Source organism: Scophthalmus maximus, chromosome 19, assembly GCF_022379125.1.
Source record: "Scophthalmus maximus strain ysfricsl-2021 chromosome 19, ASM2237912v1, whole genome shotgun sequence".
NCBI lineage: Eukaryota > Metazoa > Chordata > Actinopteri > Pleuronectiformes > Scophthalmidae > Scophthalmus > Scophthalmus maximus.
The window spans coordinates 10,797,474-10,815,688 of NC_061533.1; the positions used below are offsets into that span (position 1 = coordinate 10,797,474).

Below are 18,215 nucleotides of genomic sequence, written 5' to 3' on the forward strand. Positions count from 1 at the left end.
TCTCTCTCTCTCTCTCTCTCTCGCTATCCCCCCTCTCTCTATCTCTCTCTCTCCCAGTCTCCCTATCTCTCCGAGTCTCTCTCCCAGTCTCTCTCTCTCCCAGTCTCTCTCCCAGTCTCTCTCTCTCTCTCCCAGTCTCTCTCCCAGTCTCTCTCCCAGTCTCTCTCTCTCTCTCCCAGTCTCTCTCCCAGTCTCTCTCTCTCTCTCTCTCGCTATCCCCCCTCTCTCTATCCCAGTCTCTCTCCCAGTCTCTCTCCCAGTCTCTCTCTCTCTCTCCCAGTCTCTCTCCCAGTCTCTCTCTCTCTCTCTCTCTCTCTCTCTCTCTCTCTCCCAGTCTCTCTCTCTCCCAGTCTCTCTCTCTCTCTCTCTCTCTGGCACTCATACACACCTACAGCCGGGGCCGGAGGCGCTCCTACATCGCTCCCTGATGTCCACATCACACTCAACACAACAGTGCCACACTTTGCCGGTGGTGGTGGAAGGCAGAAAAGACGTTAGGGCATTAAACGTTTCTTTTTGTTTTTTGTTCCTTCTTCCCCTCCTCTGCTGGCACTGCAGTAGCTCACACGATGGAAGACTGTAATGCCATTATGCTTCAGGAAAACCTATGAGCAGAAAATGTGCCGCCATCCAGGGCAACATCACCTAAACCACCTGTTTTTCGCGCATGATGAGCATTGAGACATTATATATATATATATATATGTGTGTGTGGAAATCTGGGGGAAACGTTCCTCTCTGCAAGTGCAGTCCATTTACTTGACATTGCCCTCATTCATTAATATGACTATATGATATCAACAAAAACCTGGAATTAATGGCTATACAGCAACAGTGGGTAAAACTGTTCAAATTGAAGCTGAATAAACCCCTGAACTTGAAACTTCACTTGCATCGATGCCAATAATGGCGCATAAGAGATCTCTAATCGTTTTTTATCCCATAAAATGAACCAATGGATGTGCCAAAGAAACAATTCCAAGTGGAATATCTACATCCTAAATACCACCATGCACATAAATAGGGGGGGGGGGACCCCACTGAATAACTGCAGGGTGTCAAAGACATCGCCAGCAACGCTGTGATTTCAGCAGCTGAGGGCTGCGACCCGTCCCTGACGCACGGAGCGGGGGAGAGCGCAGTAACTCACCGATGTGGATGATTGAATCCGAGAGCACCGACTTCCACTCCTGGCTCCAAAACACGGCGAGGAGCAACACGGCCGAGATAACTTTCATGTTGTCCAGATGTATCCCCCCCCCCCCAAAAAAAAAAAACCACAACCAGAGAGGGAGACGATCACAGTTTAGATCCCGGGGAAAAAAGCGACGCTCCTGGTTTTAGTCCATTCGTGGGGCGGTCAAGGAAATTCCCTGTGATCTGTGCCTGGAGATTCACTTGACGTTAGAGAGTGTGAGGGGGGATAGTCACGGACTGGTGCCCTGTTGGAATTCTTGCCCACATCAAATCCTCACGTTGAGCGAGCAGGGGGGCGACGAGCCGCAGAGGGAACAAACCGCATCCAAACGCCGACGCGTCAGGGCGAACCGAGGGGCTGGGGGACGCTCGTCTGAGGAGACCAATCGCAAAGCATTCGATAACGTCAAGGGGGAAATGGAGTTATCTGGAAGAGCAGGTCCCGTTGCAATGACCCGAGAGTCCCAGCCTTTCAGACCTGGCGACGCAGTTGTCCCCCTGCACCAAGCACCAAATCACCAGCAGCAGCAGCCTCAGTGGACCAAGCCGACGCCAAAACTTCCATTTTCCCCAGGGGCTTTTTATGCTTTCTTCACTTGGCCCCCTGTTGGAATAAAGCAGCGGCCAGAACACACCGCGACGAGCCCGGCGACTTTAGTTAGAAGGGAGAGAAACGCCACATGATGAGCAGCCGCGTCACCAGGCAGCGCCACAGAGAGGTTGTGCCATATTCCGAAATGGTCTCTGGTTTCCCCGTGGAGATGAGTGACAGAGACCAGGACAGGGAGGGATCTGGACGTGTAATGGGAGAGAGATCTAAGAAAGCCACTCTTCTGTTCTGCGTCAGGGAGGGGAGGAAAAAGACGTGAGCTCGGCTTTCTGAGGGGGGGGAGAGAAAGAAAGGACCGAGGACGCGCGCAACGACACTCCGCGGTCCGCACTCCGTATGCGGGCACTCGCGTCAGCCTCCGCTCACACGTTGGCTGGTGAGGACGAGGTATTCCGCGTCCATGTGGGGGGGAGAGAGATGGAGAGGGAGAGAGAGAGGGAGAGAGAGAGAGGGAGAGAGAGGGAGAGAGAGATAAGAAGGATACCCAGGAGAGAGGAATAAAGAAGGAAGAGGCAGCAACTACAGCAGCAGCAGATGCCAGCCGGGGCGTGAGTCTGGAATTACCTCGGACAAAGAGAGAGAGAGAGAGAGAGAGAGAGAGAGAGAGAGAGAGAGAGAGAGAGAGAGAGAGAGAGAGAGAGAGAGAGAGAGAGAGAGAGAGAGAGAGAGAGAGAGAGGAGATGTGGCTCTCAGGGCAGGCGGGGATGCTGTGGGATGTCTCACAGAGAGGCAGATGAGGGTAATCTGCCAACCTCGGCTCTGCCATGGGCACCTGTCTGCCTCTCATTGCCTCATGATCAGGTTATCAGAGACATCCACTGAGCACTGGTTTCAATTGTTCAATTTACAACACGGGTCCGTCTACTTCATACCCTGTTGTCGTGCGATTTGAGTTGAATCTTCATTCTCCCCCACCCAAACAAATTGTTGATGTAGCCCACATCAAATATTGGTACAGGATTCTTTCATCTGTCACACCGTCTCCTGTATCTGTCCATCACACGTCCATTCCTCTCTTCTCATCCTTAACAGACCTGTTTTCTTCCCTAACAACTGTCCTCGCATTCCTTTGGTCCATCTATTATATCCACATCCCCCCGCTATCATCCGTTTATCCAACCCCAGGGCTGGAGTCCCCAGGGTTCCTCTTAATCTGCCCCAGACCGTGGATTAAGGATTAGGAGGGCTGCGAGCCTCAGGCTACCATTGGAAGGACTGTTTTGTATGCATTCAAGGAACGGGAGATTAAACTGACAGTGATACTGATGCTGTGAAATCTGCTCTCACTTTTTTTTTTTTTTTTTAAGATGTGGATTCATTATTAAATGTTTACATAACCACTCACATTGGAGGTTAACATGTTTGAGATGTGGCAGAAAACAAATTCTTCAACAAATACTTTAATAGATGCAATGTTTAATGGTCTGGATATCAGTGAAAGAAATTATGGATCCCGGAAGGCAGCCATTGGAAAGTATGTAGTATGTATGTACATGTTTTCACTTCACGAAAGGATTGAGAGGGTTTTGGTTCTTCTTATATTCAAGATTAAGCGCAAGTTTTTGGTTGAACTGTTTATCCTATTCAGGCGAGGATCTTTCTAGTCCTTTGACTGACATGAATGAGTTTTAAACCTCTCACTCGGACACAGATGTGCTCACACTCCTCGAATAAATGGTACTCTGAGATATTCAGACTCAAACGCGTGCATATACATCATTGTGTAATCGCAATCTTTAATTCATTGTCTGGCAGAAATACAACTTCATAATAACCATTTAGAGGTTTGCATAAGTTGATATGACTAATTTATAAAAACCGTCAATAGAGAGGACTTGACCTTCTGTTTAATTTATCAAGAGTTTAGAGTCGGGGAAATAATCCTTGAGAAAAGAATACAGCTGTTCATTAGGAAGACTCCGGTAAAGTAAGGCCTTGGATTTACTTTTCAATTTCTAATATGTTGGAAAAATTTGGACTGCTGCGGAGCAAAAAAGCCTGATAAAGTGTAACCTTGAACAACACTCAGACGATTGTATCCTTGTACGAGACAGCTCGTGCATTTCTGGAAATCACCTATTTGAAAGCGAGGAATCTTGCACCAGATGGGCAGTGGACACTCAGACCTCCACATCTATGCCGTGTGTTGGCTGAAGATTGATCCTTCGCTGTAATCCCTCTATCAGTGGTTTCCTGGGAGGGAGGACGGTTTGGATACTGATGAGTGGGTGTGTATGCTCTGACCTAGCAATGAATACACATACACATGTAGCGTCTGGCAGTGTAATACAGACAGCATAAGCTTACAATGTGTAACTGTGGGCGTGAGTGGGCATTTCCAACCGCCAAATTCCTGAAATGTCATGTCAGGACATGGAGGATTTGCAGGTTTATATCATTTTGTAAAAAAGTGGATGAATTGGACAGAGAATTGCATTTAAAGAGATGGTGGTTTAATAGAAACGGTGCTGTCTAGTGTATATTATAATACCCCTGCTTATTTACCTCTCTGTTAACTTCCTTTTGGACTGCCACTTCACTTTCTCAAAAGGATCCGTTGAGAATATGATTGATTGAATGAAAACACCGTAGAGCTAATCCTTAGAAACTCATTGTCAAGTATTACCTATAACACCATTTGGGGAAAACAAGTTTTGCACTCTGTTAATGCCTTACAGCAATCTTTTTTGCAGAGCCTTTTCACTGTCTAATTCCATCTTACATGGGGAGCCGGGGTCACCACCACAATTGAGAGGTTTTGTTATTTTTGCAGCTTTCACTACAAAAAAACTGTACACTAAATTGAAATTGGTAAAATCGTCTTTGTAATTACAGTAGAGCAACTGACTTGGAATAAAAACAGGTCAGGCTCAGCCCCACTGTATGTGATATATAGAAAGATAGACTTTTTTTGCTCATATAACTGTGGCATATTTCATTTAAAATAATAAAGCATACATGTGCAAAGATATTTTTTAACATGTTTGCAAATGTCTTAAGACGAAAAGCTAAAAAGACACATTAGTAACAAGATTAACTATAATCCCCCTTATTCAGTGGACTCCTTGTCCCTGCTACTGTGAATCTCCCCCAGAGCATGTTGCCACCATGTTTCGCTGCAGGGATGGTATCAGCTAGGTGAGGAGCGGCGTCTGGTATTCACAGACATAAAGCCCAGAGTTTTGCACAAAGGGTTGATTTTTATTTTTTTCTCATCAGGCCACAGAACATTTCCCCTCCTGCTCGCAGAGTGCTTTAAATGTCACTTGGCAAACTGCAATCAGCCTGTCGCATGCCTTTTACTCAAAGTGGCTTCTGTCTAGCCACATTACCATAAAGGCCTGACTGATGGAGTGCTGCGGAGATGGTCGTCCTTCCCACAGCTTCTCGCCTCACTACAGAGGTTTTATGAAGCGTGGTCAAAGTGACCCTTGGACTCTCGGTCATCTCCCTAACAAAAGGAAACCCTAGGAAAGCCCTGGTGTTTCCCAGCATCTTCCATTTCACAACTCTTGAGGCCACCGAGCTCCTGGGAACACTATAATGTGTAGACATGATTTTATAACCTTTCCTTGATCTATTGTCAGGATGTTATTTTATCGCAACAATTTTATCCTGGGATTTCATAGCCTGGATTTTGTCCTGACATTCAGTGTGAATTATGGGACCTTATATACACAGAACTGTGTATTTCTTAACTATGACAAATCCATTCAATTTGATACAAGTAGATTCAAGTACAAGTAAAGCAAACAGGAGTCACCTGACTTCAGGTTGGAGCGCTACCGCGAGAGTAGTACTTCCTAAGGCCATTAATGTCATCAAGCCAGGACATTAATGTGACATATTTTTTCATTAATACTGTTGATTGGAGGAGATGAGTTACTAAGTAAAAGATTAGCTCCCGCAACCTGAGAAAGAGACAGTAAGATGAAAATGACAGATGAAGATGAGCAGTAAGGAAACAGAAGAACAAAAGTAAGAGCGTGCAGCTTCTAAAATGATAGGTAGAAGACAAATTTAGAGTGATACTCCAATTTATAAGATTCGGCCTTTAAAAAATATATCATACACTTCCCGGAGCCTATTTTATAAAAAATATTTTTGGAGAAAACCATGTAAAGACACAAGCACTGACTTTTCAAAAATACTGAATTATATGTCATTGAATAATACACATAAAAGTCTTGATTGATAATATCCAATGAATAAAAAATGTTAAAGTAGGCATTTTAAAAGTCTGTGAGCTCCTTTCTTCATACAAGCCAGCTTCCCTAACCAAAAAAAATGGGGGGGGGGGGAAGGTCACCTTTGAAGTGTTTAGGGCTGGGTGAGTTTAAGTAAGATTTTATCTGGGCAATAGAGGATATACTGTATGTTTTGATGTGCTTACAAACCTTAAAGGATCACATACACACTCGGAAGGAAAAGCACACAAACATCCACATGAACCTCGGGGAGGTAAAGAGTAATTCTAGTGTGAGCCAGGTGGCTTTTAGTATGTATTACCATCACTAGCTCTCAAGGACGTTGTCTGTCATGGGGAGGTAAAAGTAGATGGAGGTCTGCATCTGTATATTCATGTGGGCGTGGATGTGTGTGTGTGGGTCAATGTCAGATATCTTTCACATTACAAAAAGCCACCATGCCTCTCTTTCCAAATTGCCGCTGAAGCCCATTAAGTGACAAAGTGGTAAAAGCCAACATTACTGTGTCGGAGGCAAAACCTGCTATCATGTGCGTGAGTCCTTTGTCTGAGTCTGTTTGTGTACACATGTTTGTGTGTGTTTGTTAGCCTGTGCATGCTTCCAGACAAAAGACCAGACCTAAATTGTTAAGCCCGAGTACCATCATGCCACACTTTCAAACGGCCACTAACAACCCGCAGAGAAGATTTTACACAGATAACAAAAGGGAACAAAGATCAACACGACACGCGGCCAACATCAGGGTGTTCACAAGCAAAGCCAAAGCAGCTCGTCTTGTTTTAAGTGTCAATGAAGACCATGGTTGACATGTGTCAAACCTTCAAACAATCGAGCACACACTGGTTTGTTTTAGGCACCAAATGTTAATTATTATCCCTTTTCCGTCTGTTTGTTCATTCCAGTAATAAGAGCTGTTTAGCACTTGCAAACGGATTAAACTGTTCTCTATGCAAAAAGTGTAATTTGGATTACATTGGTAAAAAAATGTATTGATGCTTACACAGTTCAGAGGTGGGCAACACACAATAAAGAACAATATTGTTAAAGCCTATAATGCTAGGTTACCTATCACCACCAGTGCCAAGAGTACAATACATTACCACTGTCCAGCTAATAATTGGATGCACCTTCTTATTTTCTTTTATACTTCCTGTTTATCTAGCCATTATTTAGAGGCGCTTCACCTGTCCACCTACCCATGGCTTTTGCCCACTAATGGTTGCCTAATGTGGCAGAGAGGGATATGTTTTGGGGGATTACAAGGCCCAGTCTACCCCCAAGCACACCCAAGCATCATGCCACAAACCCCCGAATGAGAAACCCTATTCCCAGCCACCGTAAATCTAACTGGCATTGAGATCACAGAGCAAACCATTATCCTCTCTCCCTGCTTACATTCAAACACAATCTAATTCTAAAGTGAATAATTGATACGCTCAGAGTTTTCCTTATCTCAGCGCGGTTAGACTAGTGGAGAGGACAGACCAGAGGAGACAAGGCAAGAACAAAGGGAAAGAGCAGGAGTGTGGAGAAAGATGTTGTTTATCCTTCTCTAAATATGTGGGGGTTTGGGGATATTTCTCGTGGTGTGAACTGTATGAAGATGTGATCGAGGCTTTAAACTGCATGTTTTTGTTGTGCATCTGTGTGTATTTTGTCTGAAAATGTTGCATATTCCCAACAGCCGGCTAAATTCCAGATACCCCCACCAGTTTGCCCATAATTAGTAATTTATTCACCCCTCAAATGTTTGGGATTCAAATGAAGGCTTCTGAAGTGAACCATGAAGTGAAAATCCCTTTATACCCCTTTTATTTCCCCTTATCCCAGGATATAAAGAAGATGGGTAAAAGGGGGTGGGGGCAGCGGGGGGGCAGCTGGGATGGGTATTGGCAGGCAGAGATTGAAAGGTTGAGAAAACATGAGAAAGACTGAGGAGAGGAAGTAGATCTTAGCCTGGGGCCTGGGCCTTAAACTAACTTAGGGTGCTGAGAGATGGTTCTCATGAGTAATTACACAGGAACACACATTATTACCCATTTTTCACCCTTCCTTTCCATGTATCCTTGTGTGTGTGTGTGTGTGTGTGTGTGTGTATATATATATTACGTGAGACCTTGTATGTCTCACGTTGATTTTCCCATTACTGGTTGTGAGATTGGGGGGGGGGGGGGGGGGGGGGGGGGGGGGGGGGGGGGGGGGTGTCGACAGCAGTCGATCCTTAAAGTCAAAAGAAAGAAAAACGACAGCAAAGAAAAAACAAAAGAACACAACAGAGAAATCAAAGATTAGGGTTAGTCATCCGTGTGGTCTTGTGAAGGCTTGTGGGAAACATTCATTACTCTGTTCCTGGTGCACAATAAGCATTTCAGCAGTTGTAGGTTTGCCAGAAAGTAAGAGATGCATTTCGAGAGCTGTCACTTTGCAGTGGTGCTGAATAACTTGACTTGGAGTCTTGCGCAGCACTGGAGCTGTCCAGTAAGTTGGTGCTGAAAACACACTCAAGGAAATCAATAGGCCTTTTCTTACTTTTCTTTTCTTACTTCCATTATAGTGTTCAGCAAAGTAATTGTAGTGGAAACATCATGACTATGTCTCAGTCCTATATTCTGGCCTCTGCACCCTTACTAATCCCTTCTACTTCATTCATACATCGTCTCTTGGAGGGTTTGTTCTATTCAGTGCTGTCCAAAACCGCTTGGTGGGGAGTGGAAAATAAAATCCTACAATTGCAACTGTGCATCATTGCAGTCTAAGCCTGGTCCACGTCCACTACCCCGACACAAAGGCACGTATGCCAGTGATTGGCCATGCACTTCTAGTAAAAAAAAAAAAAAATTTTAAACACTAACAGAAACAGAACATTATATAATGGAAATGCATTTGACAACTCACTGTCTATCGGTTGATTCCCATTTACAGGTGAGAGTGGTGAGTGTGTCCCACTTTAAACCGGTTTATTTATGCCCTTTTCTTAAGTCCCCCTTTTCCACAAGTGTGAATTCACGTGAAGTGACACTCCACAGTAAAGTGCTGGTGAGGTGGGAGTGATATAGGAATTCTCCTCAACACTCTCACTATGCATAATTTATGTTGCCCAAATTGCAACATGCTTTATAATAAGTCATGCTAAAATCGTATTTTCCACTGAGGTGATGAGGGCGGCATAATTTTTCATATTAGAGGCGCACTCTCAATTCTTATTTTTAAATGACGGTGCTTCCACATTTCAATTACGGACATTAAGTGCATCAAAACAAGTGCGCCCACTTTGTCCTTCAACACATTTCAACATCTGTGTTACATCATGTGGTGCAGGGCAGCAGAAAAACGGCAGTAAGGAAAATAAATCCAGTGAGAGCCAGCAAGGAGCATCGGAAAAAGACAATGAGAGAGAAAAGTTGCGTGAGTATAAATAGTAATGACAAAATTACACAATCCAGAATGTGTAGCCCTAGTGGTAAAAATATTTGTGTAAAGAAAGCTGGTGACAGTCAGTACGTGAAAATAGCTAAACTGGGTTGGCTCACCTTGAGGATATAAGATTGACATGCACAGTAAAGACACCTGGTCTCTCTGTATGCTATCATCTCTGCCATAAGCCTATTATCAGGCTCAACCCGTTACCAGCATGGGATCAATCCTATATAGTGTTATAACTGTTCACTTTATTTCTACTATTATTTTAAAATCTGATTCTGACTGCACAGTGTTGGGACGTTCCTCTGCGGACACTGTTGAAGTCAGGAGTGCTACATTTCCTCTATTTAAAGCGACTAATAACACCCTAAGTGCATACATTTTACAAATGGCGCCCAGTGGGAATGAACGCATACGCTGAACAGCATCAGTGCCTGCGGAGTTACCACCACTTGAAGGGCGCCTGCTTGCTCTCCATCACACCAAATTTCCATTAGATAATGTCAGGAATCTATTCAGTATATACTGTACACACACACATAGAAGTTCAACGACCAACATTCAGCTTTAGCGTACTCAGTGAAAAGATCAGTTTCTTTTTCACTACGTGATGGAGAATTTGGCAAGAGGAAGCAAAAACTATCTCCGTAGCCCTCCAAGGGTAGAAATCTAAAACCACAGGTGGTGTGCTCACTCACTTGAGCTAAAATATGGAAATATAGGCCATTAACATGTAATATTTGGTGGATGTTTTTTATGCTAAGTGGCTTACAGTGTGAATCCTTTTCAGCATAAGTGACCCCAGTAGGAGTTGAACCCCTAAAACCAGAAATGCTACTCTGTAACCTTCAAGATCCTAGATCTCTTTAGTTGTCGTGCTAAAACTCTAAAAGTTCTGAAAGTATGATACGAAGCAGGAAATAAAATAAGTTTTACTATTAATAGTACTGTACAGTGCTGAAAGAAGTGACAGATATAGTCAGTTAGTAATAAACATGAACACAAATATGGACAAAATATTGTTGTATGTGAAAATGTGTTAATTTATCTAATATCATGGCCACTGACAATTCTCTATTCTGGTTGGCTGCACATATGAAGAAGAATGTAGAACTACAGTTACTCGTGTAACCACCATCACCACAAATTACAAAAACATAGTACAGGTGGGATTATACTATTGCAGGCCAGTCTATCCCCTGCATCATTCATTAAAATCATGAAATGCACAAAGTACGGCTGTTAAAACTGTTATCCCTCATATATGTCACCGTAAAATTATAAATAACATCCTGGTTTTTGGTTACTGAAACGGCAAACTTGGACCTTTAACCATTTTATTTTGGGCTCTAATTACCTGTGATGGCCATTTGTCTCTTCTATTATTTTAAAAGCTTAACAATTAATTAAAAATAATAAGAATTAAATATATATTCTAAATAATTCAATGATATTTTGTCCAGGTTTCTACTAGACTATATGATGTATAGTTGTATTATTTTGTCAAAACATTTCTTACAGTACCTTTCAAAATACACAAATAAGCCACAATATTAAAACTTGCAACTGGTTTAAATGTTGCGACAAGAACTTGAAATCCAGTTCTTTCACAAAGAGGAAGAAGGGGCCTTTTTTATTATTCAGGTTAAAGCAAAGGGTTAGAGTGAGAAGGCTCCCAGTTGGAAAACATTTGCACTATTGCCACTATTAAAATCATTTTCTCATTCAAACACACACAGCGAACAGCTCGAAGATGAAATGGAATTCCAGCACTACAGAGAGTCTGAATGATGGTGAGTAAAGTTGACACTGTGGTGTCGAGAGGAAAATCCAACTTTCAGCAGTGTACAGAGCTCCAGTGAACACTTCTGCAGCATATGGGATTTTGGGAGGACTTTTGCAAAGTTTAACAAGTTAGCGTTGATCAATATATGAATATATAGAACAGACACACTATATTGAGGAGTAAATTTCCCCCACTAACGACAGCAATTTGTATCATAAGAGCAATGTAATATTGGATAATGCATTTGTAAGTTGCAAGCAAACTTTGATTAGCTGAGGTAGTTTATGCTAAGAAAGCCTACAGAATAAAATGTATGATAATATGGAAAATACATTCGGAGCACAGGACTTCATCCCATACAGTACGCAGAAGAGAAAGAGGCAATCTGTTCTTCTGCACAAGCCACGGCGGGCGGCTCTAATGATCATCTCTGGCAAAAAAGTGGTGCTTTGGCTCATGTAGGACGGTAACATACATTTAGACGTTTAACACCTTCTGTCCACATTACGCAGTGAGTGAACAATTGTTAATATGCAATACACTTGGACAAAATTGGGCCCTCATCTGTTGTGACATGCAAACATCACACTACATCTTGCAGTACCTGCTGATCTATTTGCTATCTCACTGTGCAGAATTAAAGCGGTGACAGTGCCAGGACGCTGTGGTGCTTTCCATATTCAATGGGGCTGGCAAGGGGAAAATGCTAACTGCAGGAGGTTAGCATAACAAATAACTGCAATAATGTGCTATGATAGGAGAGAGGGTAGAACAAGGTTGTGTCTGTATTGTTTTGCATGTATAATAAAAAGGTGGATTTACTGGATATCCATTGCTGTGCTTCACAGTTACAGCTATTCTGACTGAGCATGCACTGAGATTTCAGATAGTGTATTTTATCTCTATAGGTTCTGTCTGTGCAGTGAGCTGTTTTAATTTAATAATGGGCTTCAGACCAGATAGTGTTACACAACAGACCCAAGTAATGCCACAGAGCTGTGATAGAGAGCGACGAGGGAGTTGTAATGCTCCTGAGTGTAAGAGTGCCGACATAAAATGGTTTATCAGACAGCACATCTGTGTACAAAGACAGAAATCAGTTTCATTGTGGAACTCTTATTTGAGGATGCGGAAGTTAATGCAGGCTGCACGACACTGAGCACAGGCAACAGTCGTGCACTGTTCAAACAGGTTTTGGCTGCTAAGTGAAGAAACAACATTTACCAAGAAGTTGTGGTAATTCCCATTTTAATTAGCCCTATTTATATACATAACACTTTTATGAATGCAGAATTGGTGATAGTTGTGCTCTACACAGACTGAATTGACAAACGGAACAAGAAACCAGATACAGGTTTTAATGTTGTGGGTGACCGTTGTATGGTGACATTAGAATTTGTCTAAAATTCATTGAACTTGGAAAGCATGCTGATTAGTATGTATTGATTGAATTTAGCCCACTATTTCACCTTTCCGTCTGCGCACTCACTATGTGACTGAAATTCCCCTGCTTTCTCTGTGAAATGGAATCACAGCTGGAACCTGTCCTCTGGGATATGGATCCAAATGACGTAACCATTTTTTTAGAACTCCTGCATGCAAACATTTTCAACCCACTCCACAAACAATAGTATAATGCGCAATACTCTGTAGTGCAGGAGACCACATTATTCTCTGTATAATACTGTCACAGCAGGTAACTGTTCTGCTGTAAGTGATGCTGAAATATGAATGAAGCCAAAAAAGAACTGAACAAAACAAAACACAAGGTGACTCATCCTGTGAGTGAAATACTGTGATTAGCCATTGAGGGAATTGGAAATAATCATTCATTATCAAAGTCTTGGTGCCCCAACCTATAGTGCTGAAGCAGTTCTTTTGTCCATGACTGGCTTCTGAGTCAAGATTTCCACTGCAACAATTCATGTTTCAGATTAAATTTCATCAAGAACAAAGCTTGAAAATCAGCACTTTAGAACAAGTCCCTAAAAGCTTGGCTTAGTCCCCACCAGGGCTACGGCCAGCATTGAAATTGACATTGTGTCATCAATGAGTCCTTTCAACAAGGACAGGTTGAAACTCTATGATGGCAAATCTGTGAAAATAGGACCCCATGCTTGTCCAGTTAGTGCTTTGCAAAAACACAGAACCTTCAATTAAATGTTCTATTTAAATGCCCTGAACACCCATCTGCTTCAGATCACATGGCAAAACATTTTAACAGGAGAAAATGTCAACAGGTCTGATTTTGAAGTGTCTTATTATGAAGAGTCTTATCTTCGGGATTTCCCTACGACATTGGCCTGGGCTAAAGATATCAGGTCTTAATTCTAAATGTTTTAAAATTCAAAGGCACTTTAAAGCTACTTTAAAATGCAAAGCTACAGAAAGAAGATGTGACTTTTTTGGCAGAAAAATCCAGCAAACTAATGGTGGTAATAAAGTGAAATAATAGTAAAACCACACGTTGCCATTTTGAAACCAATTTGGACAATTATGATATGGAGAGTTATGTCCAAATTATTCTCTGATTTTATGTAGGGAACGAAGAACACACGTTGGCAGAAACCAGGACACAGATCGTAGCACACTTTACTGTCCCTGCTCAGCAGTGTTGCACTCTGTTAATAGCAGGCTGCCCCAGCTTTAGCCCAGCTGCGGCGCACTTCCACTTTCATGTTACCCGGCCACACAGTCTCGCACCCCCCTACATCTATGCTCCATACTCCCCCGTTTCTCTCATCGTTCACCCCATCTTGCTCTTCCCATCTACACCCTCTCCTTCTTCACTGACCAGAGGGCCATTAGTATATCTCTTGGTGGTTACGAGGCAAGGTTGTCAGGAGGAGGAGAGAGAAAAAAAGAGCCGCTGTATTGGAAATAGCTAATATGGCTGATATAATGATTCTACGGAGACACAAGAACATGGATTTTAAACTCTGCTGCACAAATGTGCAACTATAGACTGGAACAAACATCCTTTGCTGTCTTCTCTTTATTACAAATGGCTAGGACTGAACTCACTGATGTGATAGTGACCCACACAAAAGGAAATCATGCCTGTAATGACAATGCGCAGCTACACAAAACTGAGCATGATATGAGATGATAAATGATTCTCCTTTTATTACATACAGTATGTCAGTGTAGAGCAGGGAAATATTAAACTGATATCAACAAAGAAATGTGGACTGTAAAATACGCACATGCGCGCACACACACACACACACACACACACGCTTCTACATATATACATATGTACATACATATATGCATATATATATGCATATACATAATTATATATCAGATGTGATATATGTATATATATATAATACAACAATGACAATAACAATCGTAATTTAACCTTGCATGCAAAATATATAAATATATATAGATGAATTCAAAAATGCCCCATGTTCCAACCTCTAAGAATGAGGTGGAAAACCGAAGAGGAAGCAAAAACAGCTCACTGCCTCATTGTGTTCTATCACGGCTGCCAAGGAAAGAGGTAGGAGGGAGGGAATAAATGATCAAAGTGCCTTTATTTTTACCTGCATTCAGTGTACGGTTTGTTCACATTTAACTTACGTGAGCTAGTGGGATGAAATTCTGCATTCTAGTTTTTCATCCAATGAAGAAATACAGGTATACCCCGTCTTAATGCAGATCAAAAAAAAACATTGAGAAATGTTTGTAGTTTCATGTATTTAGACTTACAGATTGGATTTATTATTGACACTTTTTATAACCTTGTCTGATTTCACAAATTAACAACATGTTCGAAGCTTGAAATGACGGCTGATCACCATATACGAATATAGTGGTGGAACAGGTGAAAACTTATTGTAGCCACTAGTTATTTACCGTCTGCTGTGCACAAACCTTCAACAGCGAATAACCATCCTTTCTTGAAAGTCATTTGAAAACAAAGATGATAACTTCAGTGAAAAGGCTGTTTTCATTCTCTAACCCTGCATTATCTTTCAAGGATTTCTTATAACCTCTGGAAACAGTCCAAGGACCTGTTCTCACAGAATAAACCTCAGAGAACATGTAATTGTATCGCATCTGTACGGTGCCTTTGTGCCCGTCTTTACAGCCTGCCCGTCTCTGAAAAGCCGAGGTTTCTCTATCTGACACACACCGATCAGACACAATGTTGAAAGCAGTTACCTGGTTGTGGATTGGAATTAGGAAGAATTACGACGCAGCACCTTTGTGAGCAAAAATATTAGACATGTGACTGACAGGTTTTTCTTGTTGCTCAAGAGCTGCCTTTTTGATTGATTGTTTAAACATTTGATAGCTCTTAATATGAACTTTTCATAAAGGCTATTGAAAACAAAAGTTTCAAAAACCAAGCGTCTAAAACCAATAGGCTTTTGGTTTTAGCCCTTTGTGTTTCCAACTGCATTTGATGTTAAAAAGGATGAACCAACATGAAGACCAGAGGAGAGCTGTCTATGGGACATAAACAAGACATTTGAAAGCTGAGAAAATAGGGAAAATGAATCAGAGCCATTGTACAAAAAGTGGGTAATACCAATGCAGAGATTTGGAATGTCCTGAAAAGAAAAAAAAAGAAAAAAGAAACCACTCTTGAAATGAGCAACAGACAATGAACGGGTCGTTGATGACAGAAACATTGTGAGAGCTTGGATGAAAACCCCAACTGGTATCACCATCAACCTGTTCCTTTAATTCCTCTTACCTAAAAACTGGGTGCTCTGACACAAAGGTTCTGTGTACTAAATTGTTTCACAGAACTGAATGTAAATACCTGGATACAAATGCAAAACATGTGAACTACTGTCTTTTATCTTTTGAATGTCAAACTCAAATCAGTTCAGTCTCGAACAAAAACAAAGGGCCTTGTTGTACCAACAGTTTGAGGGGACTGTATCTAGATGTTTGTGTCAGGGGTCTGCAGTAACCTGTAGTACGTCGAGCCAACAGCAGAGGACTCTGTTCCTGCCATGTCCCTGACTTTTATCCTTGGTTCTGGTCATAAACACTATTTTAGTATTGATGTATGCAGATGAAGAGGGGGTGAGGCAGCTGTGTTAAAGCTGTGAATGACACTCCTTATGGCTTTCACCTCAATACAACCTGAAAAATATTTTTCTCTTTACAGTCTAACTTGAAAGACATCTGGAGGAAAAAATATCTACCCGTCTACTTTTTGATTTATTAAAACATTTACAAATTACCACCTGCAAACATTTAAGGAAATACTCAGGCCAAACAGAACAAACACTAACCACATGAGTAGTAAATAGAGGCCTTGTGATTTCATCTAAACCTCTGGCCTGTCTGTAAGGGCTACAGATGAATTTAGCTGACAAACGACGGTGCCAAATGGCACACCCTAAGGCGAGCAGGAAGTGTTAAGCCACTTCAAAGCCAATATGAAGCCTACATGACAGTATTATGCTACCCATCCCTTCATTCTTTGGGTTTGTGAGGATTAGAGACATCTAAAGATTTTTTTTTTCTAAAGGCCAACAAGTCTTGACTTTCAGTTTACAAGACTTGCATACAGAGACTTATAACACAAGAATAGTAAACACCAGGAATTAAGAATATAAATAAAACCTATATAAAAACAGAATTCTTTATACTGAAAGCTGTAGCACAACTCCGCATAAATATCATAAATCCTTTTTATGATCCGATTTTTTTTTCAACTAAAACTATTTTAATACAATATGAATCGGGTTCCTTGTTCATAAGTCTAATGAAATCCATTCACGAAAACACAGTATCACGTTTAGTATGATCGAGTTTCCATCGAACAGGACAAATATAAGAAAATATAAGAGTTAATGTACAACATATCTCCATCCATGTTTTCTTTGGATTTGTCATCGTCGGTAAACTTGGAAATATCAAAAGTGGCTGGTTTGGATCCAATACTAGGAATATTATGCTTATTCGTTTTTGACTGTGTACCACAATGTATGATGATGTGCAGTTACAGTGACACAGTGACCGTAATTACTGACTGTAATGGGATTGGTCCAGTGCACCATGGGGAAGTGAAGCTGAATGGAAAAGATTGCATGCAAGTGAAATGTTCTGCAAATGTATTGTGCAATGTACTGTATGTGAAGCTGCCATTTTTGTTTGGATATTTTAGACTAATGGGAAAAAAACTGGAACATAAATTCCCTGTCAATCAATAGTGACACAGGAAAGAATTTGTGAAATCAGAAGTTCAGGAGGATTTATAAGGGGTCTTGAGCAGGATGGATATGAACTGTAAGGCCGTGGGTGCGGTCAAATTGCAAAATTTCATCGGCAGCCATGATAAGAGCTGTTCGGATTATCTAAATGCATAGGAAAGGTGCTTCAATACATTGTTTCCTATCTCCTTTAGTATAGGGTACACTGGACTGGAAATAGATGCCCCACAATTCATAGTGACAGCAATATTCAACATGACGTGCCATGCAACGAACGTAAACAATTAAATCTGAAAAAGAAGAAGAAGAGTATGAATATGGCCGAGAAGGGACGCACGTCATCGTGTAAGTTACCGTTGCCTATGAAGAATTTCCATCTTATGCTATATAACTATGAGTGCAATTCCGACCTTGGTAATGAATAAATATTTTTCACAGTGTTGTCCATGTTTAGCCGGCATGAATCAACCTGCTAAGAATGCACAGGGCCAAGTAGCCCAGAAGATCCGCCGTCGCATAATTACGTGGTATAGTGCAAGTGGAGTCGGATTCTCCAAGCAGCGCCTGACCTTGTGATGTTTTCCATGGAGGTCAAGGAATAGTAGATAGGAAAAGATGATAGGAAGAACAATCTGAATCCACCCCGTGTCTTTTGGGAGAAAGCTTCAGAAAAGATCCTCTTAGTGAGTTGATGCCATATCCGAGCTGAACATTTTGACAGATGGTTGCTTGGATAATACAGAGCTAACAAAAATACATTTTTGTCAGGGATGTAGTTCAACAAGTCAGTGTGAAAGTTTGTCCAATCA

The 18,215-nt window shown here is 41.6% G+C and overlaps 1 protein-coding gene across 3 annotated transcripts in view; it reads right to left on the reverse strand.

Annotated features, from left to right (window-relative positions):
• Window positions 1-18,215, reverse strand: part of grid2 (glutamate receptor, ionotropic, delta 2) — a 434,177-nt gene that overhangs the window by 403,565 nt on the left and 12,397 nt on the right. Inside the window, exon 1 of one of the 3 annotated variants that reach the window (XM_035639565.2) lies at window positions 1,151-2,245. The exons of 1 other annotated variant lie outside the window; for it this stretch is intronic. In XM_035639565.2, coding sequence (XP_035495458.1) covers window positions 1,151-1,238 — 88 coding nt within the window. In that variant the 5' untranslated portion in view covers window positions 1,239-2,245. Of the gene's footprint in view, window positions 1-1,150; window positions 2,249-18,215 lie in introns of those variants that run through there. One more of the 3 variants, XM_035639566.2, reaches the window with a different exon arrangement.